Source organism: Anopheles stephensi, chromosome X, assembly GCF_013141755.1.
Source record: "Anopheles stephensi strain Indian chromosome X, UCI_ANSTEP_V1.0, whole genome shotgun sequence".
NCBI classification, from domain to species: Eukaryota; Metazoa; Arthropoda; class Insecta; order Diptera; family Culicidae; genus Anopheles; species Anopheles stephensi.
The window spans coordinates 1,094,341-1,121,200 of NC_050201.1; the positions used below are offsets into that span (position 1 = coordinate 1,094,341).

At 46.5% G+C, this 26,860-nt stretch overlaps 1 protein-coding gene across 5 annotated transcripts in view; it reads right to left on the reverse strand.

The window, feature by feature from the left end:
* The window catches only part of LOC118502696, a 69,267-nt gene that overhangs the window by 8,770 nt on the left and 33,637 nt on the right, over window positions 1-26,860 (reverse strand). For 4 of the 5 annotated variants that reach the window (XM_036035229.1, XM_036035219.1, XM_036035254.1 and 1 more), the window contains 7 exons: window positions 9,462-9,575; window positions 7,089-7,231; window positions 6,552-6,984; window positions 5,751-6,463; window positions 5,298-5,646; window positions 2,013-2,111; window positions 652-1,944 (listed from right to left, as the gene is read on the reverse strand). In XM_036035229.1, coding sequence (XP_035891122.1) covers window positions 652-1,944; window positions 2,013-2,111; window positions 5,298-5,646; window positions 5,751-6,463; window positions 6,552-6,984; window positions 7,089-7,231; window positions 9,462-9,575 — 3,144 coding nt within the window. The remainder of the gene's footprint in view (window positions 1-651; window positions 1,945-2,012; window positions 2,112-5,297; window positions 5,647-5,750; window positions 6,464-6,551; window positions 6,985-7,088; window positions 7,232-9,461; window positions 9,576-26,860) is intronic. The other variant, XM_036035238.1, reaches the window with a different exon arrangement.

Consider the following 26,860-nt stretch of genomic DNA (forward strand, 5'->3'; position numbering starts at 1 on the left):
ATCCCCCTAGCTGAGCTGTATAAGTCTTTGTTAATGCATGGAATGCATCGAAACCCCTGAGTGTACTGCTGGGAAGTACTACATGTACCAGACAATTCTCGGTCCCAGTATCATCAGCAATGAGCAAGCGTAAAAGGCAAAAGAGGGTACTACAGCCGAATTATACAGCAGGTGCAATAGAAAAAAAGGTCACAACCGGTACAAAGTGCACCGTAATCGTCGTGTACTCTTCATTCTATGTAGACACACGATTCCAAATCCCAAATTTGCCCCAAATTACAATGAAATCCAAAAAGAAAAACGCCCTCATAGAGATGACCAGAAACTGAGCCGAGATAGAGAGAGTGCGAGTATCCAAAGTTAACACAAAAAAATGAAGAGAAAACAGCAATTGCAATATTCATCCGCACGCACTACGACGACCCAGGCGACGGTAAACAAAACAGGACGATTGGTGATGATGGTGTCGGTGAGTGGTGTTGGTGGTGGTGGTGGTGGTGTTGGTGGTGATGGTGTGTTGTGGTGATGGTGGTGGTGGTTATGGAGGTCGTGGTGGACACCACCGTCCGCCGCCGATGCCGCTGCCGCCGCCAATGCTGCGCTGCGAAACTTTTACATCTTCAGCCAGTTCAGCCAACTTCGGTTGCGTACCTTGACGTTGGTGTTGCCGGTTGCCGTGGTGGTGCCCGACGCCGCCGTCACTGTAGCCGATGCAGACTCGTCCGATTGTCCGGCAGATCCGATCGAGGCGGTCGAGGCATGTCGCATCACACCACCGCCACCGCTGCCGCCGATACTTGCCTTTCGCTCCCCGCTACTAATTCCGCTGCCCGGGCTGGAACTAAGCTCCTTCCGGGAGCCGGACTTGCTCAGCTGGCCGGTGCTGCCGGCCGCGTGCGTAGACACCTGGGCCGATTGCAACCGGGACAGCGAATCACAGTTCTTTACCTTGCTGGTGAGGTTGTCGCGCTTGGCGCGTGGTTGCGGCGAGGAACAGACCGCACCACCGTACACCATGATGGACGCCTTCGTGCTGGCAGGGGACGATGGTGGTGCCCCGCTAGCTGGTCCCTTACCGGCCGACACCGGTATCGAGGAGGAGCGGGACTTTTCGAGCGACGGCGTGTCCTTGCTGGTGCGCCAACTGAGTGCGGAATCGGCCCGGTAAAGGCTGCCGCTGCTGGTGCTGGTAGTATCACGCATGCGTGCCATCGGCTGTGGTGGTTGTTGTTGAGACTGCTGCTGCTGCTGCTGAGGAGAAGACTGCTGGCCGAACGAGTTCGCATCGGTTGACTTCACGTACAGGCTGCCGGTGCTCTTCGTTAGGCTGCGGTTGGACGGTGGTCCGGACGAAGCGCCTCCTCCCAGCGGACGTTGGCCCGGTGCCGTCGGCGTGGTTGGTGTGGGAGTGGCCGAAAAGTTACGGCCAGTCGGTGGCTTCGGTGCAGCCGAACCCTTCGATCCCGGCAACGGTATCTTAGATGGTCGACGGCGGGGCGTTTCTGGAGGCTGTTGTTGTGGCTGCTGCTGCTGCTGCTGATGCTGCTGGTGATGGTAGTGATGCTGTGAGTTTTGATGTAGCAACCGTCCACCACCTATGCTGTCCCGCTCCGGATGATCCTGGGTCGATTCGGTACTGCTGTTTAGCTGCTGATGCTGCACAATATCATCCATCACGACCGGTGTCATAGCCTTCATGGAGGGCGTCGATACCTGTGAGGATTGCAGCCGCATCGCCAGCTGTGCCAGATGCTGGTGGTGGTGCAGATGGGTGGTGCTCGACGAGGATGATAGCATAGTCGATGCTGGTGGCGGTGAGGCTGTACCGATGACCCGTTCCGGGCTACCGACAGCCGACGATGGTACTGACTTGCTCAACGTTTTTGACTCGATCACACGCAGTTGAGCCTTTGTACCTTCGAGTTCGATCGATTTCTCCTTCAGCTGCAATGGGGAAGCAATGCGGTCTCAGTTTGCACATCCAGATCGTTCGTTCACAAGCGTTTACTTACCTGAAACCGTAGATCATCTATATCTTCTTTCGACTTTTCTAACTTTTCCTGCAGGAAAGTGCGCGATCCTGTCGCTTGATCCAACCGTTGCTGTAATATCTGCGTGAAGATGAAAATAATAACCGTATTAATCTACTATAAATCCATCTACAGCTATTTCATAAACTTTCTAACAGCATCTTTTAGGCTGAAAACCCCAATTTGAGGCCTACTCCTCCACGTTAATAGCGTGTGCCGCGCGAAGGTAGCCGGCCTTATCCATTGATTGGACATATTATTGTCATTTCCATCTGTCGTGCCGGGCGCACCTTTGTATATAGGTCGAAAGCATTAAAGCAAAAGTGATACGATGAAGATATAAGTCGACCACGCCGGATGGCTTTTAATCGGCAGCTTAATGGATACCATTCAAAAGAATACGTACTCTACGAATATGGATGAGGCACGATCATCAAAGTTCGGGCGTTGTTCGATTTTTAACATCTTGAAAGGTAATGTCTCACCAGTAATGTACGTCTGTTTTGTAGTTTCCAATATTTTTCCCAAACCATATTGTATCTTCTAAATGTCTGAAGTTGAGCTTTACTCCTCCGACGCACTGCTTCAGTAGAGGTGTTCCCTACAATTCTTTCCCTTTCTTTTCTACACACCGGCCACAGCCGTGCCAGATATGGTTCCCCTCTTCACAGCTGAGAGCCCATGATAATAAACGCTAATAGTCGGGCATAGAGCAAAATCTGTTAGCTACAAACTAAAAAGCCTGATTAACTGCTCCGTTAGTACGTAGAACCGGTACGTCGGTTCGTTCGGCACAAAACGGTTATTCGCACCATGTGCGCGCATTTGGCTCCTCTCGGCTAGTTCCGTTCCATTTTCTTCGATGCGTTGCAACCCGATGGTGTTGTAGCTTTTGTTTCGATTCAAATATTGAACAGAGCAAGGGAATGATCTTTCGGGGCCTTGTTATTGATTGAAGAAATGGTGCATCTAGTCTGTATTTTGTAGCCACGATCCAAACGCCATTGTATTTCTAGAGAAAGGGAGCAGTATTTCTTCAAGGGAGTATGAAGAAAATCATTTGAAGCAATCTAGATACATCAGTAGTGAAGAAAGGTCTTGTAAGGTTCCCTGGAGAGCAACCAGCGTTCTTTTATCTGTCAAACTAGACAAAATGAACACAGTTTTTAGTATAAAAAATCCACATGATGTAATCGATGTTTTTCTAACACAATTGTTTTTTTTTTTACACAGTTAAGAATCACTAAAGAAGTCATCTCGCCATTCGGTTGTCCACTATCACCAATTAATCAGCCTCGTTCGTTCAGCCTAAATTGTCTTGTTAAATTTCACCCGTTCACTTTGCCGCGTACGCCTCGCCAGCTATCACGCCGCAAACGAGGGAAAAGCTGCGTGCCCATCATAGGAAGAAGGCGAGTAAGAAAGCCACGACAAGAGGACACACAAAAAAAGAAGGTTACACGACGATCATTTACAATTCGTTCCTTTCCGTTAGCGTCTGGTATGGGTCGGTCCCGTAGCCTTCGTCACTGTGGCGCAAAATAGCGCCCATCAAATTAGATTGACTAATGGGGTCTTGATTGGAGAAACAAGTAGCAAGACATTAGCAGCACTAAAAACGAACACAAGTAACGATCGAATAATCTCTGACACCATGTCATCAGGCCGGGCCGGTAAGGGTGCGAGACGGTGGAACGATCTATTGCGCCCCTATCGGAGACAACAACGCCTCTTCTCGTGGTCGGCAATAATTTTTGTGGGACACGAAAACGTACGATTTTTTTTTGTTCGTTCGCTTCTTCCACCGATTGGAGAGCGTTTGGCAGGCAGCTAACAATAATGGGTGGGAACACACATGAGACACACCTCACGATCTTTTGCCCCCCCCCCCAAAACGTAACCGGATGCGTGTGGCCACGTGTAGTCACGGGGCTAATGGGAGCCATTTTTAACAATGTACAATGTAGTCTGTTCATCCTACTGCTTTTTTTCTGATGTTGCCATACCCCGGTGGGTACGAACCAACCTAAAAGTGAAGTGCACGCAGTGGGAAATTATGTGTGATGAAAGGTGTGACACTCAACCCATACTTGCGCAAAATTGAAACCAATCGGTGGAGTGTGCAGCATGTGCAGCATGGGAATTGAATGTAATTTGCGCTGATGTTCTGTAGTGGGACAAACTACATCCATCAAGGTTCTGTTCGGAAGTACTAGTCAAATGATGCTGATACGAATGTCGTCTTAATTGATTTCTGCAGCCAAAGGACACAAAAGGCGAAATGAAGCAAACAATTAATTCCAAATTCAATATTTGATATTAAAGTGACTCCACTATCACCACGTGACGTCCAGTAGATTGACTGAACGATTGGAATGAATCGATTCTCAGCACGAACCTGTCTGTTAACCGTCCCCGGGTACAACATCAGCCCTAATGTCGCACCCAATACCTTATCGAGCTGTACAATACACTGCTCTACTGGACATTACGCGCGGCGAGTCTGACCAGCTACAATCTGAGTATGAGTTTCGCCTTCCTCAAATCACCTCCACGGTTGGCCCTCTTTGGTAAGCCAAACGCCGAACAAAGAACCCATCAGCGCAACAATAGCAGCAGAAGGGACGCGAGCTGTGGAAAGCTTCTAACGCCGAAGCGTATTCTGTGAGTTTGTATGCACATTATTCCAAAATCGAGGTTGCTAACCTGCGTACCGAAACGGTCGGTATCCGGCGGGCACAACAACAGCCGCGAAATTGGGCCGTTCGCGTGCTCTGTTGCTGCTTCGGTACACTGCTGGGGAGTTGATCCTCCCGGCTTGACTTCACAGTTCGCTGCCGCACCACCACCTGCCGAAGGTGCAGACTCTGGTTGATTCTAGCGGTAATTTTTCATACGCTGCTCAGCGAACGAAAGCATCCAACCCTTTCCTGGACGCATGCTGACGTACATTACGGGTAGGTTTTCAGAATAAAATTATACGCATGCCAAAGCGTTCCAAAAAAATAGACAACGAAGAAACCCCAGCTCGTGTGTGTACCACCGTGTAAGGTAGGCGATCAGGAAGCAACAGTAGGTAAAAGTAGGCAGGCAAGGGCACCATTTTACCGGCAGAATGATATGCGAAATGATTAATTCAGTTGCCACGTTGCATAACTTTCCTTGGCTTCAAACCGGAAACGCTACCAAACCCTCGCAACTCGCATCGATATTTACATCAGTAACGCTCCAATATTTTAACCCGATGGTCGACTGTAAAACACTTACCTGGTTCTGTACGGTCACCGTCAGCAGATGACGCTGCAGTCCGACTATATTCGTCTCGAGCAGAATGGCGGCTATCTTCTGCGAATCGAGCGAGCGCACCCTCTGTACCCAGGGTGCACCAAGGAACCCATCTAACCACCCGAGCGCCCTCGGGTCAACCACCGCACCACCGCCATCCGCGCCCGCTTCGACCATCGGAAACAGTTCGGCACCGGATGGGTCCATCTCGCCCTGTACGCCCGATCCCTTGTGGTACCGCGGGGTGCCGGTCTTAAGTAGTAGCTGCGGTGACGTTTGCTGCTGTTGCGACACAGTCGGCTGCTGTCGAGCTTTAATTGTCTCGGGTGAACTGTGTAGCGGAGAAAAGGGCAGGGGTTAAGCAAACGGACAGAAAAGGTTAGAATAATGGGAAGGTTTGTAGAGGAGCAATCCGAATCCGATATACACACATACCTAGACGCACTTCTATTTACATTTTGCGTATTTGCGAGATCATGTAGCTTGCTGTTCAGCTCCTGCTTCTGATTGTTAGCTATCGCGAGCTGCTTCTGCAGGTCACGCATTGTTAGCGTGAGCTTTTCCACCTCGTCCTGCATCTTTGCCGAATGGATGCGGCCGGCTATCATTTCGGCCTCGTACTCGGACAGCTTGTCCAGCAAACGGTCGCGCTCTTTACGCAGTATTTGTACATTGTGATCGGTACCGTCCGCTAGCGTACCGCTCCCGGACCGACCACCCTGCTGCTGTTGCTGCGGCCCCACCGCCAGATGCGGTCGCTGGAAGCTTTTGCCGGCAGTCGACGCCCCCCCGGCCGATACCACCACTGTCGTGGTGGAGGTGGTGACTGGCGTGACGGGCACGTTGGCTACCAGCGTGGTCGTACCAGCCGTTGCCACCGTTGCCGCCGCTGCCGGATTGCTATGGTGAATGATGATATTGTTGTCACCGGCTCCACTACCCTGCACGTAATGTTGGTGATGGTGGTGTACCGGCGCATGATGACTAATTGCTAAATTGGTTCCCCTAGGTCTCTCCCGCTCCAGATGCTGTTCGACCTCTTCCCGGAGCCGACTGCTTTTCCTATGTATCACATCGAGCAGGTTCCACAGTTCACCACCAGCATCCGTCGTCAACCGGTTGGTTGCCGTGGGCAAGATGAGCGTTCCCTGTGAAGTGTGGATAGGAAAAAGAGTAAAAGATGTACACAGGTACAGGAGAGCATCATTCCCGTTTCAATCCTGTTCAACCACATACCTGCACAGCACCGCTCGTCGAGGATGCCGCACTGTGCGTCTCCTTCGAGGAGGACGTTTCGTTGGAGAAACCCGAATCCTGTATCACACTGCCGTTGTTGCCTTCACCGCTCTTTGGTTCCTTCTTACCGCTATGGGAGTTGCTACGGCTGCGGATCAGCGAGGACGACGAATGTTGCTGTTGGTGATGCGCATGATGATGGGTCAGATCGGACGCATTGGTGTTGCTGGCGGAGGCGCTCGAGCCGGTGGTGCCCGCGTTCGCACTTCCTGCACTCGTCGATGGTCCACCGTCACCGGCACCGGGAATGATCGTCGTACTGCTCGTGTTACCGGCATTGCTGATACTACTACTACCGCCAACAACATCTGCACAGCCTACTTCCTTCTGTGTTAGTTTGCGCCGGATCCGAATTCCCGGCTCCCACTCACGTCTGTGGAAGAATACACGATGCGAGACCACGAAATATTGTTGGAGATTATAGTTACATAGAGCGTCAGTGCACTAACGTTCGGCCTAAAGCCAAATGATACTTACCGACTCCCCAGGGATGAGGTCGATGGTAGACCGGTAAGGGTGCTGTTCGCCGCTGAGGAAGCCATCTTCGATTTAAGATCGGGAAAGGTTTCAATAACCAGATCACGGAACTCCAGTAGAGCGGCGACTTCATTCTGCAAATCCTGCAACGAAAAGAAAATGTAGAGTTCGTTAGTGGCTGCTTGCTTAGATGACGGTTCTGCAGAGCTGTATATGGGTGAGTTTGGCTGTAACAATATTCTACCCTACTTAAACTTTTTTGCTACAGCGGTGACTTTGCTGAACGGAAAGCATTTAATTACTTCCACTTCTCACGATAATTAACATTCGATGACTCGAATGCTCGCTTCTCTTAACTCTTGGGCTCTCGGGTAAGCAAGGAACCGCAAAGCCGGACATGAATTCGACATTTGGTGGCCCCAAAAACGAAAACTAGAAGTAGTACGGTGGGTTGAAGGCCAGTAAAGCACACCTCGGATTAACTTTTCTACTCCTGGTGCAATTTGGGTGCGAGAAAAAAAACACTCTCGAGTTTCCTATACGCGCAAACGAACATACGGAAGCGGAAGGCTTTGGATTTATAACACTATTGTGAGGTCCCCTACAGCTCTCTCCATACTTACATGTAATTTTTTCATCGTGCGAATATTAGTACTATTGGATTGAATTTCGATTGAGCTTTACTTCTCGCTGAAGATTCTTGATGGAATGCGCCACCGTTGAATATGCTATCCCAGACTACTCGAACTGTCATTTGGTTTTGGTTGCAATGGGTTGCTATGGTGACGTGCGGCAATGGTGATGTGATTAGAACATTGCAACTATAGCAGATCTTTGACATAACGCATTTTGACGTTTTGAAAATATTCCAAGTTATCGGAATTTCTTAAAGCCAGGCTACATGATGCGAGATGCCAAAACGATTTAGCTAAAAAGGGGGGGTTTTGCGAAATTTTTCCATCAAAATCATCTCGGTTCATCTACCCGCGTTTTTTAGAACACTTCATGCTATCTCTCTCTTCAACCGAAAACTACCATGGCAACGCATGTAAAGTGACAGAGAGGGCTAGAGAGAAGCGAAATCTTTCCGAGATTTCAGCTCGAGGAGGCGAAATCTTTTTGATGGATAGATTTCGCATAATCCCCCCTTTTTAGCGAAACCTTTATTTTTTTTTAAATTATTCAATTTTCTCTAAAAAGGTTATCGCTCCCTGTTGTTTAAACGTATTTATTTTTATAATAGCCTAGTTTGTGTGACCCAAATTTGAATTGCATTCGCTGTAGGATTCACCGTCATTACGACACGCCACAAAGTCTGTAGTTTATCAACCAGTTTGATGAACGTCAAACTAATTCTTTTACTACTTAGAAATCTTGTGTTGCTGCTAACTTCAATGCGTTCCTCAAATGCTCTGCGTTAATCACGTTTAAGGCTAATAGGAAGCCAAACGAGGAAAATTGGTGCCCCACATTGGTACTCGCGTACGTACGTGTTCTGCACTTGTGAGCCACCAGAAGTGTTACCCGTAGGGACCATGGTAAAGCGATTGGTAATACAATATATTACCCATCATGTACGTTTTCCAATTCTACTTTCTCTCCACCTTCCACCAGAAACTTCTCCGTTGTAATAGTCATCGAAACCCTCAAAACTCGCTAGACACAGGATTGGTTCGGTGTGGATTTGTGGAGGTAGCTCAGCAAAAAAAAACTCTAGCGCGTAGGTGTAGAAAGGATCTATCCGTTTAAGGCATTATACGGTTGCAGCCGGCATACACTGCACATACACACACCCCTCTCGATTGACCAATGCTGTCAATGTGGGTATGCAGGCAGAAGATTAGCCACCATGTACCAGCTTCGGCGGCAATGGCGTGCAGCGACGTTGATGTGTTGCATCATTCTCCATTTTACAGGCCCGGGGCCCGGGATCCGTCTCTGGTAGCTGGCCTGATGGCGAAGAGGTGCATTAGTGCGTGAGGGTGGTCCCGCGAGCCATTTGCTCATCATGAACCCCATCTTTGCGTGGGCTTCTCCGTCTACGGTATGTTCTGCACCTTACAAGCGGGCTGAAGACTACTTTGTCACCTTGTAGGGAACGTTTTGCGATTGTCGGTAATCGGGTTGTATTGTAAGTTACGATGATGATGACACTAAGGAACATCAGTTTGGTAAATTGCGTAAAACAAGCCTTTTTTACAACAAAATTTATTCGAAGAACATTATACGTACTCCAAAAATTTTATTCAGAATTTAGCCTTCGAACCTTATCAAGTATATCATTGTTTTATATATTAAATTAGACCTTAGTTCTAGTGATCAAGTCATCTGTTAGTGATTGCGATAGCACAGTGTACCGCACATCCAACTTACCTGTAGTGACTTTGTTTGATCAGTGACGTGATGGTAGTGATACGTCTCGGCAGCTGGAGTCCTCAATGGCACATACTCCATACCAGGTCGCGGAGCAAGTGAGCACAGGTCACTCTGAAACGAGTCATCGAACAAGAAAGAACGGGTCAAACGAAAAGTTCTGGTGCGGTATGGTAGCATGCCTTAATAGGGATATAGCTGCACCAATCCTCCGTATCCCACCAGCTATGATAAGTATCTACTAAAGCTAACATTGAGAAATCTTCACAAAACATATCTTCGCTCTCTGTGTGACTCTATATCTTGTCCAAATTACATAACGATTGCCGGTATCACTTTATGACCCGTTGGAGTTGGAGTTTATACTTCAAGAGTTAATAACGTAGAAGTGGAAACCAAAAAAAAAAGAAGATTGTTTATTTGACATACTGCCCACTGCCGAAGTATTAGGAGGACATTTTTATTTTCCTTCCCATTGCGACGGCAAACTTCATCTGGCTTCACTTTCAATGGTTTTGCTTAGCTCAGGTTCACATAGAGACAAACCCCGACATACACACACACACATTTACCAGCCACTTTTTGTGATGGAATGGTTTGGCTTTTCACTTTTTCCTACGCTGGTGCACCAAATTCGTCGTACGCTTTTCGGTTAATCAAACTCCGCTAACCCTCTACTAAAGACTTTGCCGTCCATCTGCGTAACGTGTAAAGCCCGCCAAGCCTGTGGTAATACCATTACATCGCAAAGTGAGTTACAAATGGTGCTCACGTCGTGTAAGACGTATAAAATGAAGCAAAAAGCTAGAAAAAAAAACACAATCAAATAGAAGAGCGAAAAAAAATTAACAACACAAAACTGATTCCAAACCAAACGGATCGACTGGTATAGCGGACGTGGAAAAGTTAAGAGGAGGGTGGTAAACCGCGGGCACCATCGGGCGGATGATCGTGGAAGATTGAAGTGCATGAAGTGTACGGGGGAAAAATGGTGCAAATCGCTTTTGTCACATCCGATCGGTGACGGTGACTTTCGCTGTTGCGGTTACGCGTTTTGCTTTCACGGTAAGTACAACCGTGCAGTCACACTGTGCAGCAGGCGCAAGCGCAACCGATGCGAACGTTACTTGCTGTGCATGAAGTTGTGTTGTTGTGTATGTTATTTTTTATCTTGCTCCACCGTTTCTATAACTCTCAGCCAGCGGTTCTATGCAACGAAAAAAAACGGACTGAGGGTGGGAAAGATCTCATTAAATTATTGGACCAAGAGGAGTCAGCCGGGCGGATAGTATCCGCCACAGGGGCGCTTTAATCCGACCCAGTCCCGGTTTCGATTGTTCAAACGTGTCGCTCGTGACGTTTGGTGAAGCGGCGGACGAAGCGGCTCCAGAGAGTGACGTTTGAGATTGGAAGAAAACGGAAAATTGTTCATCGACAAGCGATTGACAGACTGACAGGGAAAACTTTGAACGAAAAGATGGCCGTAACTGGCACAGAGAGGAGAGATCAATCAAGAATTCGAGACTTGAACTTTTGGCAGATGTCAGAAGCTGTAGTGATGAGGGAGAAAGCAAGTTAAAGAATATATGCCCTATATTAGAAATTGATTTTAAGATATCCTATGCTCAGCTACGAGTAAGATGCTTTCCATGACTGATGGTACCTCAGAGACAACACCGAAACTATGAACCTCACTCGTGGTAACTCTTGCTTTAGTAAGTCCAATTATTTTCGCCTGATAGTAACGCTTGCAACGCGACGTAACGTTACCTGATGTCATGTACAACGTAACATCCAATCGTAGTAATCGACCATACTCCATCCGGTTGCGGGACACACGCCAAGTGCCCAAGAGAGGATGGCTATCACTGGTTTCGATTTTATATCTTCAATTTCTGCCGAACCTAAAACCCTTGAGTACTGGGCGCCCTCGCAGTTCGGGTTATGGCTTGTCATTCGGTAATACAAGTGGCGAGGTTTCTCGCTGGCCAGCCCTTATCCACCGCATGCGAGCCTTTCTTTGTTCGCTCCGGCACGCCATGCGCTGGAAGGGTTTGTATTTGCTCAAATGCGCTCGACGATCGGCCAAACAAAACGGCCCTGGCGCCCTTTGTCAACTTCGCCTTCGGCTGTAGTGTGTGTGTATGTATGCTTGCGGTTTCGATACTGCCAATACCTTAATAAGCGCGGTGTCGTGACACTAATCACTATTCCATTTTCTATCCGCCAGTAGCAAAACCCCAACGGCCCTCGCCCGTCCGCTCGGTTGCCTAATAATGGTTGCCTTACCGTGCGCCGAACCGCGGCAACAAAAGATCGATCATATCGTACCGTCATCCTCAATCGCAGTCGTGTCGTCAGGTCCTTCAAGGCTTCAAGGCACGATTCTTGTGAAAGGAAACATGATTGCTTTATCGTTACACTTGCGTTACGAAGCCTTGCCGATTTGAATTACTAAATTACGGGAAAAAACTGAATGAAAATGTAGACTACATTTGAGGGCCATGGTGGCCTGGGAGTCTAAGGTTGCTTGCTTAGCTGACTAGCTCACAGTGAGAGCTATTTTCTTGTATCACAGTAAGCAGTACCTTGTGATCTCAAGCGCTATTCATCCTTTCATTGATCCTGTCCAAGTGGACGGTCTAGAAAGATTTTACGGGGCGTCCGGTGGCATTCTCATGACATGAACAGCCCAAAGCTGCCTAGCGAGTCTAATTAGTTGCGCGATGGTTGAGATCACCACTGAGAGTTGCTCCAAGATCGTCATTGTAACTCTACTCTATTGTCCTTAAACACATACACATCCTTCTGACCATCTTCCTTTCGAACATGGCTAAGAAGAATTCAGTTAAGAACAGAGTCCATTTCTCAACGGCGTACAGGAATACTGGGGACTGGGAGAAGTTTCCTTAGTGTGTGTAGCTCTATCCGTGGTAAAAATTCTAGAACTTGCTCCAAAAACGGCCTTTGTGGTGAAACATACTAAAACTGTTCTTCTGTTTCCAGAACAAGTTACATTTCGTGAACTTATGGATATCCAGACACCTATTTTCGTATATTTTTTTTTAACTAACTCTTACTACACCAGCACCATCCTCTTCTTGGACCTTGTGGTACACAACAATCAAACTTTCTAATCGCATTTAATCGGCACTCTCACTCACACGCATCACCATCATCATCATCAAGGCCCGTCTAATAACTTCCTTCTGGTACAAAAACCTTTTTTTTCATTCACATCTCACCCATCTCTCTCTTTCTCTCTCTCTTTATTTCTCTCTACTTCTCTTCCTCTTACTATTAGTAGGCCTCTTTCCTATCTGAGCTTAAAATTAAGCTTGAAAGGAAAGCGATCCATAATCACACTGTGCGCCCACTGGTAAAGTTAATTAATACTGTTGGGTGGCGCACACCGGCCTTCTATTACTCAAAAACGAATTGAATTTTATTAACAAAAAATTTGGATACAGTGCTTCCGTATCTCCCTTCCATTGCTAGAAGAATCCATTAGGAATAATTATTTTAATTTAATTCTTACATTTTAGTCTCAGCTATTGGCGATCGGGTGTCAATTCATACGATCGATTCGTAGTGATAGGATCTGATCTAAAACACAATTTAGTAGCAAGATATTCCTAAAATTGCTCCAAAAAAAGGAAAATACAGTCTATCACTTTTGTTTCCCTGCTAAGTAACCTATTACAAAAGCCAGAATTTAATCGCTTTTCCAACACTGGCCGTCACGCTTTCACTTGCTTTTTTTTTTTTTCTTCTTTTCTTCCCGCCCAATGAAGAAGTTATTGCCCATCTTGCGGCATCGTCTCGCGTTCAGTCGCCAATTTTGCTCAGGCGGAATTATGATTTTTAATGCGATTAAATAATACGAACGAGTTAGTGTGCGCCCGAGTCTTTTGTTTGCGGGCGCCAAACCCTGCGGAAAGGAAATGCCTCGCGCACCGAGCAAAGGGAGTTGCGCACCCAGCTTCCTTCCTGGTTCAACCGAGCGGGAAACCCATAGCAGCTGAAAAACTGAGCATGAGTGGTGGAGGTGTTGCTCTAAGAGATGTAAGAGATGCAGGAAAGCTGCTCGAAACGGTACGTGTTGTGAGTGGGTGCGAGTGAGTGAGTCTTGCTGCACTGCAGCAGTTAAGCAATTTTTTAGTAGGAGGATGATGAGCTCCACACAGCGACGCCTTAGCGAAAAATGGAAAAATTGACTTGTTTGGTCGATCGATACAGCAACGACGCCGAATGCTCTTTATGCCTATTTCTTCCTTCCATTCAGCTGTATCTCTTTCTCTCTCGAAGACTCTCTCTCTCTCTCTCTCTCTCTCTCTCTCTCTATTTTGCTCACTTAAACCCAAGCCAACACTGTTCAACGAACTTGGTACCGTGGCACCAAGATGCACTGTTGCGCCACCGGCTTGGACTTCTTCACTCCACAATTTCGATCGCCTGGTGGCCATTGCTCAAGATGTTGCCTGAACCTACACCCCACCCGATTGTAGGCCCTTGCACATTTTTTCGCGATACGTGTAGCTGTGTGGAGCTGTTGGAGTAGGATGCAAAGATAGAATTTTCACAATTGAACGATAAACCTAAGCTTTGCAATGATTTTTTTTTGTTTTGTTTCTTGTATTTCTTTCTGCCGTTAAAGTAAAAGTATTTCAACTACCTCCTCAAAAGTGCACATCCGAGAGTGCTACAGACTTTTTTATACGTTGCCTGAGCTCCTAGTCTAGTTCCAGGTAAGCTCAGACCGAAGCAGCATAGCAAAATCCAACTAGACAAGCTATTACTGTAGGCGGAAGAAGGCCCACTGGAAGAATGAATCATCAGCTGGTTTGCTTGGGGTTTCCGACTGATCAATGGAGTTAATGCCCACAAGAGAACAAGTCCCGCCAATGTTTTATTACAAATATGTATTTCCAATTCCAAACTTATTCAACTACTTCAATACATGGAACGAAACCCTGCAAATAATTTATCATCTTTTTCGGGACCCTCAGTAACCCTGCAGCAGACAGACCAATTCCCGGCCTAACCGTACCACTCATTAAAACGTTGGCTGAACAAGAGAAGCAGTATTTAGAAGCCAATAATTCTTTGACCGGTTTCTGTTTTTTCGTATGCTACCTTCCCGTCTTCGTTTAAGAAGGGAACGACCACGGCCACGCGCCAACGCATTCAAGTCAGTCACGAAAAAAAAACTGCACACGCAATAAAATCGACGAGCGCATCCGCCCGGTCGCTTGCGTCGGAAGATGTGTGCCCTGCTGCCATCTCATTCCAGCAGTGACTCATCCACTACCAAAGTCGACCCCCGGTTTGCTGGAGCAGCAAGCACGAATATACCCCGTAAAAGGCAGTTCCACCATTACCAGCCACAGGCCGCCGACATTCGTAGCGACATGATAAATTGAACGACGCTGTTGGTGAGCTGGTACGAGGTGGACGATCATTTCCTGGACCAAAGGTTCCTTCCTGAACGAGCCGTACCGAACAGTTTCGTTGGCACGTTCGCGTAACGCGTAACAATAACAAAATGGGGGATTTTTTTCGGTCGCTTTTGCATTGCTTTTTTGTTATTGTAAACATGGCGTTATTGGATAGGTAATCACAAGGCCGAAGCCGGTAAAGCGCCACAAGGAGATCTGCGCCAATTTGGTGGCATCATCCATCGGAAACGTCCCACGGCAATCTGTCTTCATCTTCACTTCGCAATGCTTCGGTACAATATGTGCGCAGATGGAGCATGGTTAGTTCGTTACTCATTGTTTTGTTGAACGTTAAAAGGTCCTTAATTCGTTGATGGATTATATTGATATATCACGTAGAGTTGGCTCTACCCTAAGGCCTTCAGCCAAACGATGATGCTAAAATCCGCCGAGCAGAACATGTCTGCATGATGTGTCCAAATTTTGGACTTGTAACAATCATTCCAAAAATATCGTTTTTGCAATAACCTTCAAACACGAGCAAAAAAATAGATTGAGCACGGAGGTTGAAATGGGTAGGCCAAAAATTAATAAGGAACAAAAACCTTAAAGCTCAATATCAATAATTTATAGCATTTGGCAATGTCTGTGCACAACCACACACTGACGCACGCAAACACCCATATATGGCTTCAGCCTGATGGGCCATCACGCCGGGGGCGATTGGTACGTACGCAGAAGATGGCGTTATTTTGGCGATCTGTTAAATTAAATCGAGACCAATGCCCAAATGCTTCTTTCGTTTGCCAAATTTTACTACTCCATGTTTGCGTGTGTGTGTGTGCGTTTGCCTTTTTTTATTTAATGAAACATCATCCCACATCACAAACGAACACGCTTAGGTGTTCGCGATCGAGAAGAAGGTAGACGAAAATATCTGCCCAATAATGGGGTTTGCTCTCCAATTAGCCAACCGCATACGGTGTTTGTCTGCCGGAATTGCGCGGGCGTTAAAACACCCGTGCGAACTCTGTAGTTGTGACATTTGGTGCCATGTGCTTCTTGCTGAAGAGAATGGAGGCGACGCTTTACCTTTAGTAGACACCTCCGGAACGACATTGACCATATTGCCAAAATGATGAGAGTGTCTTTGCCCCAAAAGATGAGAATTAAAGCGAAGGTGTTACACCGCAACTGTAGAGCTCCTTCGCTACAAAAAGCTTTCTGTAATCGATTATAGTCATGATTTCTATCTAAAACTAGGATTTGAAGGCATTGGCTTTCAGAAAACTCCCGATGAACGCAACAACTCTAGAGTGCTTTCTTCAACTCTTGGAGTGACTCGCCATTCTTTGGGAATGATCTAAAATCAAGGTGCATGGGTCCTCCCAGACATTGTGTCACCTGTCTCTTATTAAAAACATAATCGAGACTAGTACCTCGGCAAGGAAATTCGCATTCAAGAGGGCAGTGATGCTCTCTGGGACCTCCCCTCATGCCAATATTGTCCTTGAACGTTCGATGTGGCCGAATCGATCAGCACGATCCATTGAGGGCCCTTTTTGTAAGCCGCTCTCTTCACTCTCGAAGGGTTCCACGGGAAAGGGTCGTGGTGTAGTGGTGTCTTTTTCTCTCGCCCACCTACCAGATTTGCAGCACTAAAGCGGGTGCATACCCAGAGTCAGGGTCAGCAAGACGTGATGGCAGCAAGGAAATATACAGCATGATGCAATTGTTTCGTCGTTGGCATAGCCCTACTCGAGGATGTAAAGTGAAGGTGTCTTAAAACAGTACACACAGAGAGAGAGAGAGAGTTTTATATTCTTAATAGCCAATAATTGCAACACGCTCTTAAGGCAACCAAACATTAAATTTAGCTAAAATAATTAGTAAACATGCGGTAGAGATGTGGATGTGAGCACACCTGCCACAGGCCTGTTTTCCATAAGACTTCCCACTCTGCCAACCTTTTCCAGGGAGTTTTCTTTCTCTTTCTCTTCCACTCGTTTCCATCCATTTTCCATTGACAACAATGCTAATGGGGTTTGAAGGTTTTTGGGAGGTTGTGTTGCTTACTTTGTTGAACAGTTGTTACTCTCGCCTCGGCCGAGCCGTGCTGTCGTGTCGTGGCGGGAAAATTGAGTGAAACCACCAACCAAAAAAAAACAGACACACACACTGTCGATGGCACTGACCTCGTTGTTGTTGCTCAGTGTTACTGCTGTGTTGTTGTTTGATTCCTTTTTCTTCAACACGTCCAGTTACGCTACGCAGAGTAAAAGCATAGATGAACGCATGGTGAAGGAGGTAGGAGTTAGGGTTTGCTGACAAGTGAAGGAAAACGAAAGAGATTTGATGGAAAGCTCTGATATTGCGAATTGTTAGCAAGCGACCACGTGTAACAAGGAAATGGGCGCATTTTTGCGCACAAAACGCTTAATTTTCCTTTTATCGCGCTGTTGCTGCTGGTTGTTGTTGAGTTTTTGTTGTTGCTTTGCACCTTTCCCGGCCAATTGCATTAAGCAAAACCAAAAAAAAAGTCGGTGGGAGTACGTGTTAATTTACATCCATTGGCCGCACACCACGAGCTGCAACGAGAAGAGGCAAGGTCGAGGATAGCGAATGAACCCGAATGTATTAATCGGTGAACAAAGCTGAAGGAAAATCCTCGACGTCGATCGAAAAATGCATGCAAATGTGTCGACCGGTGCATTGGTAGGAAGAAGAGGGGGTGACAGAGGGGAGGGGGAGGATAAAATGAAAGTATCCCCCCGCAGGTCGCCAGGGCGTTTACATGCTGGAACGACAGAAAACATAAACACACACACACACAAACGAAAGTCACCGAAGAAAGGTGGAAAGAAAACACTGAAACGTAGAGTATAATCGAAAAAGCTGTCGAAAATAATGCCCACAAGCGGGCAAAGTGAAATCGGCAAACTGATAGCTTGAATTAAGGCGAAAGAAAGACACAAGTAAGCGACAGCAACAACGAGTGATATAAAGCTATCTCAGTTACGAAATTAAAACATTGATCTTGGCGCAACCGATAAATTATACCAAGCAAGTCTATGTGCTCCACTAGGGACCGCGCTAGAATAAACATACCCACAGGCAAATGAAATATGATGTCCAGCCCTATAATTTGGAGCGTACACTTTAAGGGTGCATTATTCTTCTCGTTACCGAGCTTTGGAGTGAGGGAGAGTGATTGAAAGCCCTTTAATATGCACTTGAATGCAATGATGGATGAATTGAAAGTGAGTCCCGAATCGGAACGAAGATAAATTGAGAACACTTTCGTCTTGATTCCCACGATTTAAAAAAAACTAAAGGAATCAGAACTACCTCAGACACTTTCCTGTATGTGCTTTGAGGTGTGACAATTGCAAAGCTGTTAGCTGACCAGACAACCGTATCCAGCTTCCGGCTTCATCCCAGAGGAGATATCCTATACTCGTTGTTTTGTAGACGTCGAGTTCTTCACAAACTTGAGCTAGATTGTAAAAGTCAACTAAAACTTCCAATTTTCTAGACTAAATTGGTAGTCTTATTACCCATGATACTAAGAGTAGCCTCAAGATAAAGTGCGTCTCCAATAACTGGATTCATGCTAAATTATTTCAAAACCCATCGAAACCCTGTAGCGTCTCAATATTCCCGCTCCGTGACCGAATTGCACTTACCCTGAGGAAAAGCGTAACAATCCATTCTATACAGTACGCTTCCATCCGGATGCAACGGATGCAGCGACAGTGAGAGCGAACCGAACCGGCGGAAAGCGTTACAAACGACGTAATGCGCTTTACAGGGCCGTAGGGCCCCACACTGCAAGGGCCCCATAAATAATAATAATTTGAAAGAGAAACACACAACGCCTACCCTGCTACATCCTCTCTCCCCACCTCTCCGGCGGCTGTCTTCCAACACATTCGCTTTCCGTAGGCATTACAGCAGCAGCAGGCACGCAGTATAAACAAACCCGCTTAACAAGATGCGCACAATTAAATCAAACGACAGATAATACAATTTCTTCCGGTTATTCTCACCCTCTTTGCGGTTGTGAGTGCCTGTGCGCTTATGTGCCTATGATTGTATGTGTATTTTTCTATTTGTTTTACATAGCTTTAATGCTTCCACTGCATCTAACATACTCTCAATTGCGCTCCCCATCGGCTGCACTGAACCAAGGCCAGAGAGCCAAGCAGATAGACTGGCGCTACGCGCTCAATATGTGGCATTTTTTCGCTTGACGATCGGATGCAGTGGCTGTTGGGATGTTCGTTAGTTAAGGTTTGCTTCACAGACCATCTCAAGCCGGTCTTACACCGATCAGATAGCGTCGCCGTAATGACGCAAACAGTTGAACGAATAACCTCTGCACAGTGGTACGGTTGTGCACTAGTCCATGATGAAGGCTTCCTAGTTTTGTTCATCTTTCTCTTGTCTTGATCATGAGGACTTTTTCGAAGCCCTTTCCTCAAGATAGCAGTCCTTTCGATGTGTATCCCAAAAAGGGATTCATTGTGATCCTTTAGAACCTAGTCCTAGATTTAGAGGTAGCTTAGCATCGAATCCTTATACAAGCTAAGTTACTGCGAAAGGTCCAGGAAGCTGGATTCCCTAGTCAAGTACTGCGGGAGCGTACTTGAAAGATAAAAAGAAAAAAAAGGAATGGCGAGATAGCCCGCGACTAGCTATACTTCACATACGCCATCTACTGACATGTCTACCGATAGCCCGCACATACTCTCTGCTATCTAATTTAGCCAAATTTTCTATTGAATCTTCAAGAAAAGCCTCGATTAATCTTTCCCACTGTGCAAAACACCGTACCGTTGCAGTTCGGACCAACTCGTAATAGTGAAATGAGCTGATAAACTCTCCCCACCATCTGACATACGCTCATCAACCCATCCTGCAGTGCAAAGGGGTTGCGCGGCCATTGCTTGCCTCGCATTAATTGAACCCAGCGCCGAATTATCGTAATTTTACAAAATTCGCTCACAACGGGCCCGATCGTCCATCATTATCATCATCTTGCACCCGGCAGCAGTGGATGAGAAGCTTCGCTCGCACTCCTCACACCAACCAAAACAACCCAATAAGTGTGCTGCAAGTTTCGAGGTTTGCTTTTTGCAGTACAAAAGGCGTTTTGGTGTGTTTCCTCACTCACGCGCTCTTGCACAGACCGAAAGCAGAAACACACGCGTACGCCTCGACCGAAATGCCGCGTGGCCGGGAAAAATCAAACGAAAGCGCACACAACACGCCCAATAAAAGGCGGAGGCTTCCCTGCCGACCAAGAGTAAAGAAAGTTGTGACCTCAAAAACAGAGAGAGAGAGGGAGTGAGAAAAAAAAGCTACACACGGCACGAAAACGCAACATACTTATCGAAATAAAACCGATACGAGCATAAGAGGGGCAACGCTCGAACATCGAGACACAACCGAACCGAAGAAAACATAGCAATTGCAGCAACACCGAGGCGGCGAGCAGTGATAGAAGAGCCAAGTTAAAGAAAGGCTGCAGAATAAAGAGGAGGGGGGGGGGGGTTGAGGTGAAGAGGGGGCTGCGTATACGAGGCAACACAGACACACATCACAGTACAGCCGAGCGAAACAATAGCGGCAGAAAACGCGTACGCGGCGTCGTACTGATTTTCGCGTCTCGATGGCCATTGCCCTCATTTTCAGAGGTGAGAATAGAAGGCGGAAAATGATGAGATGAGAGATGGTTTAGAAAACTGATGCCGGTAAGCTGGGTGGAGCAGAGGTTTGATAAAGTTTGCCGGCAGCACATTTCCATCCAAAAAGTCGACGCTGGTTGGTTGGTGAGAAGTCTAGTAATTCTGCTTGTAAATAGTTCGCATTCTGAGATGCTTCGAGAAACTGAGCCAGACTCTAGCTCCTCCAGGCGGTTGTCTAATTGGTCTTGAGTAGTGATGGACACGCGAACTTCTGCATATGAGGCGCGAAACAGATGACAGAATCACATATATTAATAACGAAACACAAAAAACCTGGAGAATATGGCACCGGGAACCCATATCGATATCTCTTCTTCCTGCGGAAGAGGCCCACTTTTCATTTCGCTTTACACTTTCTCTCGAGCATCAGACGAGTATTTTTTTTTCTTTTCTTATCACGTTAACCAATTCCACCTCGGCAGAAGAATCAATACTCATTATGGAAAATCCCGAAAGAAGAAATCAACCCGAACCGAGTCAAATTCGTTATATGGGTCAAACCAATCAAACGGATCTGGTTTCCACATCCAAGCGATGTGTTGTGCTGAAGCATCCCGAACAAGAAAAAAAATACACCCCAAATGCGAATTTTGTTTGACAGATGATCGCTGGCGGCGAAACGGTATGCCCGAAACAACACATAACCGCTGCGCGATCGATCGATCGAGACTGAGTTCCCTTCCCGTGTCCTGTGGGTGCGCGAGGTGCCTGGGAGTTTCCTGGGCATGTCATTCGGAACAGGTTTTTTTATTGCTCTTGACCAACATTGCAATGTTGCTGGTTTTGTGGCGTTGCTGCCTTTCATCTCGTTCGGGCACGAGGAATCGTCAGAAGAAGGAAAAAACAAACCGCATCTGAGGTATAAAATTATGTTCAGCTTTCGCATCGTCCTCGGAAGTTCAAGTTCAACAACATTCACTCTCACGAATTGGGTGACTGTCACACTTTGCCGAGGGCCCCCGGATGGGACATTGGTCGAACTTAAAAGCCATCACATTTTTGCGTGTTATGATACTCCAGCTTTTAAAAACCTTCATTTACTGAGGTATTTTATTCTACCTACGTAACTCTCCGCAAAAGTAACTCAAGCGCCTCAAAAAAACGCTGAGTGTCATCATTTGAAACACCGACGAAATTTCACTTCCAACACACAACGCGCGATTATCGATCAAACGGGATGTCGTTTAACGGTGCGATAGACGAGCCAACGAAACCGAAGTAAGCAAAGATAGATCACACCGCTTTCCCGTCCACCGTCTCTTCCGCGTCCCCGCGCCAAAACTCTCTGTTGCCTTTCCAAGCTTTTTTACGACTTCCTTTCCCGTGCTGGACGACTCACATTTCCCAGGCTACCGGGACCGGGAGCTAAAATCGATAGTAAACAAGCTAATTCTAGGTAGAACTGCTGGTAGCACGTCTTCTCGGTGCACCATCGTTGCAGGAACAACACCACATGCGAACTATTTCATTTAAAACTGTGAACAAGCATTTACCGCTTGAGGTGAGAGGTTGCGGAACGGGGTGATGGGCAACACGAAGCAAAACACGTTCACTTTACGACAGTCACGTGCCAAAACGCATGCATCCCGAGTTTGCATACAGAAATGTACAAATATGTGCATCCACATGATGGAGGTGGGCTAATCAGATAGATTGAGTCTAGTGAGGACCGAAACGTGAGTCTCCATAGTCCGGTGGGCAGTGTGTAGTCGCCAATAGGTGGCGTCCTCTGGTTTTGTTGTGACTAACAGCTCTTAGGAACAATTCGAGGTATCTTTAACATTTCGTAAGGATTGTGTTCAACGTCAACATGTCAATATCAACTCAGACGTGAAGACTCATGTCTATATTAATTCACTTTTCTGATATTACAAACTGAAGCTGGTGGGACCTGTTCGATATCGTCTATTATGAGCCACCACTTTGGAAGACATTGAATTCAAAGCTAGATCAACGAATCCACCTATCTCTCCATCAGCTTGTAGCATAAGAAGACACTATTGCTGAAAGCCTGAGCTAAGAACAGCAAGCTTGCCTAGCAGCACGAGCTCACACTAATACCAGAGCATCATCATTAACCATTGTCGTCGTTGTCGCCGTCGTACATTCGGTGTTGCTGTTTGATCGATTTCCGCGCACTGCTGGTGCGAGTGGCGTCATTCCAACTTTGTTTGGAAAGGTTCATAAATTTAGAGCACAGGCAGGGAGTTAAATAAAGTGCAGCATAAATCACCTCATACTACACCGAGGGGTTGCACACCACGAAACAACGACAACATCAGGTTGTTGATCATAGATACATATTGTGGTGGCAACGAACAGAACCCCGCGGATCCACCCTGCGAGGGTCGGCTTCCGGTTAGGTTAACGTTCTTAAGCTGTCACATTTCCCGGTACCTACCAGTTATACCAGCAAACCTATTCTCTTCCACTCCTGGGGGTTTTTTGTTTTGTTCAGTCAGAACCCTAAAACTATCGTAATTTTGTTCGAACCCCCAACTTTGCAACAGTCTGCTGAGCACTCGGAGGCTTCCCAGGCGGGTTTAGACAGCACGCAAAACTTACCACGCGATGCAAAAGAACTCCACTGGGCGGGCTGTTCTCCGCGCAAAGAGGGAAGTTTTAAGCAGAGTTAAGCACTCTGCTCTTCTTCGCCGAGTTCGCGGTTTGCTGCACACCTCCGCTGTACCCCACCGAGCCGTAGCAAAAATAAACAATCTAATCTTTCAACCAACCGCTTGCCCTGGAGACGTCGACGTCCGTTGGGCGTGCGGGCGACGCTCACGCTCCCATCTCTGCCATCACGATCGCGTTTTCTTTGGCCGACGAGGCTGGAACAATTTATCTGTTTATGATACAGTTTGCGTATTACGTGTCATATTTCACTGCACCATTGTCGGCCGGGTCGATGGCGGAAGGGTCGAGAAATTGTGACCTTCGCGTCACCTTCGCAGCGTTCAAACTGCGTCGGGTTCGGGACGATTGTTACCGATTGCCCCGGGACGATGCGGGTGATGATGGAGCGCAGAAACAGCCCGACAATCGAAAACGATTGTACGGCTCCTTCACTTAGGGTTGAGCAAAATTAATAAAAGACAACTGTGGGAATGCTATGGTCCGTTTTTCAAACAATTGCCTATGAGGTCTTTGCGAATATTGCGCGTTCTTGCGCGTGCTGGACCTGATGGTAAATGTGACGTTTATGGGTGAGCTAAGCTTATGTTTACTGATCTGCAGTATGAGACACAACTGAACCGAATATCGGATCTCATCCGGAGGGTCTTGTTGTACGCTAGAAATCCAGGAGCACGATGTATGATAAAGAGAACATTAGTCCAATTGTTTGACAGCTGACGGCCAAACTGTCAGTTCGCTGCCCGAAGTCATCGTATAGGGTATTGCTTCAATTCTATTGAGTTCTTCAATAAAAGATATCCTCATCTTTGGTTCTGACGAAAACACCACTTGCAGATGTATCGTGAGAAAGGTGTCCTCGGAGGATTGTGAGATTTAAACTACACTAATTAGCTTCCAGGGTGTCTTTTATCACGAAAACAACCCAGATCACTCAGACTGATAAGCATTAATAGGGGTAACTATTACTTGAATGTTCCTTATTGTTAAGATGACAGCAAACAGTTGTACGAAACAGTAATTTTAAAAATTAACACACCAATGCCATCTCCAAAACACAAACATGTTCTCTGACTCCTAATGGTAACAAATTTGCAACTATAATTATACTATCTGAACCATTAAAGCAAGCTAAGCTACATTGCTACGGTGTTGTCGAGAAGAAATGTCATGATACGCACAGCAGCGCACACGGGAAAATAATGCGAGCGAGCAAATAAAACATGTACGACAATCAAACCGGAGAAAAAGCCATCCACAAACATTAAACCACCGCTAAAGCAACGCCGAGTCAGAAAACGTAACCTTCACACCCCGGTGCCGTTTGTGTAGAAGTCAATTATATCTGGAGAAGAAGAGAAAACAAAGAACGTTGATGGTAAATTTTAATTTATTTCTATTTTATTTTGTTGGCCGACTGGCCATTTTCTTCCATCCCGGTACGGCACACAGCACCGCATCTCATCAATCGCTCACTCGTTCTCGCTGTTGTGTAGCATGGTGGCGTAAGACATTAAAAGCGGTCAAACGCGGTCAGAACGAGCGAAGGCTTACACAGGATCGCGAACAGACGATGGGGCCCCTCTGGGTAAGAAGACCTCACACCAATGATTATCATCCTCGTATAGATGAACAAAAAAATGGAAAAATAAAACGGGAAACCTTTCGGACTACGGGATACCGTTACGGGGGTTTCAGCAAGCGGTAGAAGCTTAGTTAACCCACAACCGGTTCATTTCAGCCGTTATCAATTTGCACTTTACACTCCAGTTTTGGTGGGCTTTGGTAGGAAGCAGGAGATGAGGAACGCAACGCTGAGATTAAACATTTGAAACAGGAGAAAAAAAGTTTGGCGAAAAACAACGAACGATCCAAATAGAACGTCGCAACGATTACGAGATAACGATTTGCACAGTTGCCAACAAAACGTCTGTTTTAAATTGTAGCGCATGTGTCCCTTATGCATGCGTAACACGTTACTCAAACGCAACTAATCTTTTAAGGTTAAAGGACAGACCGGGCATTAAAAAATTGATCCACCTCGGGAAGGACCTTTCCCTTTTGGTGGCATGATGTCACCACCGCATCCACGTGTAACGAGGGGGCAAATGCCTAAAAAAAGCCCAACCAATGCTGGAATATAGCGCCACTCCAATAATGAAACCGACACGTGGCAATGACAAACATTCTACAAGCGGGTGCGGACACGCGAACGATGGGTGGTGTCCCTGTAATGAGACTTTAGCACGCGGATACCCTGAACATTCTCCTTGTTTTCATTTTCGCTGACCGAAGAAGAAGAACAATGTTTCGAGCGTCTTCAGAACCGTTTGCGTAGTCTAAAGCCAGCTAGATGTCGATAGTCGATAGCCGATGAAGCTCATCATGAAGCTTTCATTAGGAGCCCTAGAACTCATTCCATAAAGGTGTATAGTTTTTATTGCCATTTGTTTAGAATACCGCACCCTTCATGTCTAAATCTTGATTGAACAGAACATATCTAGGTTTCTTCATCAACTTGTGAGAACATCAGAGAAAACCCTGAGAAGTCAAGACTAGAGATTCAGAGTCCAGAGAAGTCCTGATCCACCAAGTCATTTTTTTGTCCGTGCTTTGATATTTAGCTGGAGATATACTATTAGTTCCACATATAACCTGACAGCTTAAACTAGAACCTGAACACCCTCAAGCGTTATGACAAATGTCGGTCAGAAATGGTTTAGTAGTCAACCCTAACTCCACCATGGCTACCTTACCAGCTACAAACCCTTTATGCATCGGCTCTACGCAGACAACGAAAGCCAATAATGGTTCGAGCAAACTTTTCGCTTTCGTGCCAAAGTGTGTGCAAAGTGCAATAATGCTGCAGGAAAGGCAGGAAGTTGCATCACATTTCTCTACTCTACTCTTCGTCGTACGCTGCCTTGCGTGTACACCGAATTCGATGATTCATTGGAAGGTTTCTTGTAGTGCGCGATATATCCACCAACCGACAGTGTTTAGACAAGACTCTTCCCTCTTCTTTCAAGCAATGTGTTGAAGTTAAACATTGAGAATTTTATTAGCCAGACAAATATAATCATTGATGCAGATGCATTTTCATATTGAATTGCATTACACTCTTTCTCGCTCTCATACACACACCTACAAACACACACAATTGCCTCCGTTATACAAAGACACGCTACGCTGTCTTTAATTTGTACATTCCGATGGTCCATTCTATCTCGATTCGCTGCTTCTATCGCCACTGATCATAAAAGAAATTTCCACTTGTGCCCATCCCCTACAGCCCTCCACTCCCATCTCCCACCCTTCCTCTCTCGCCGCCCCTTCCTTTCATTCAAATATAATGTCCGGTAAAGGAGCAATTTCCGCGTTCGGTCGTTCATGCACATGTTTATGTTTGCGTGTCACTCACCGCCCCCTCTCACCACTCTTGCTTGCTCTTCCCCACCCCTATCGATGGTACAAACACACACACCCATCTTCTTTTGTGCACTGTTCCGTTGGTGTATTTGCGACACAACCAGTTCCAAAACCGAGTGGCACCATCTTCACAGCTAGCATATTGGCC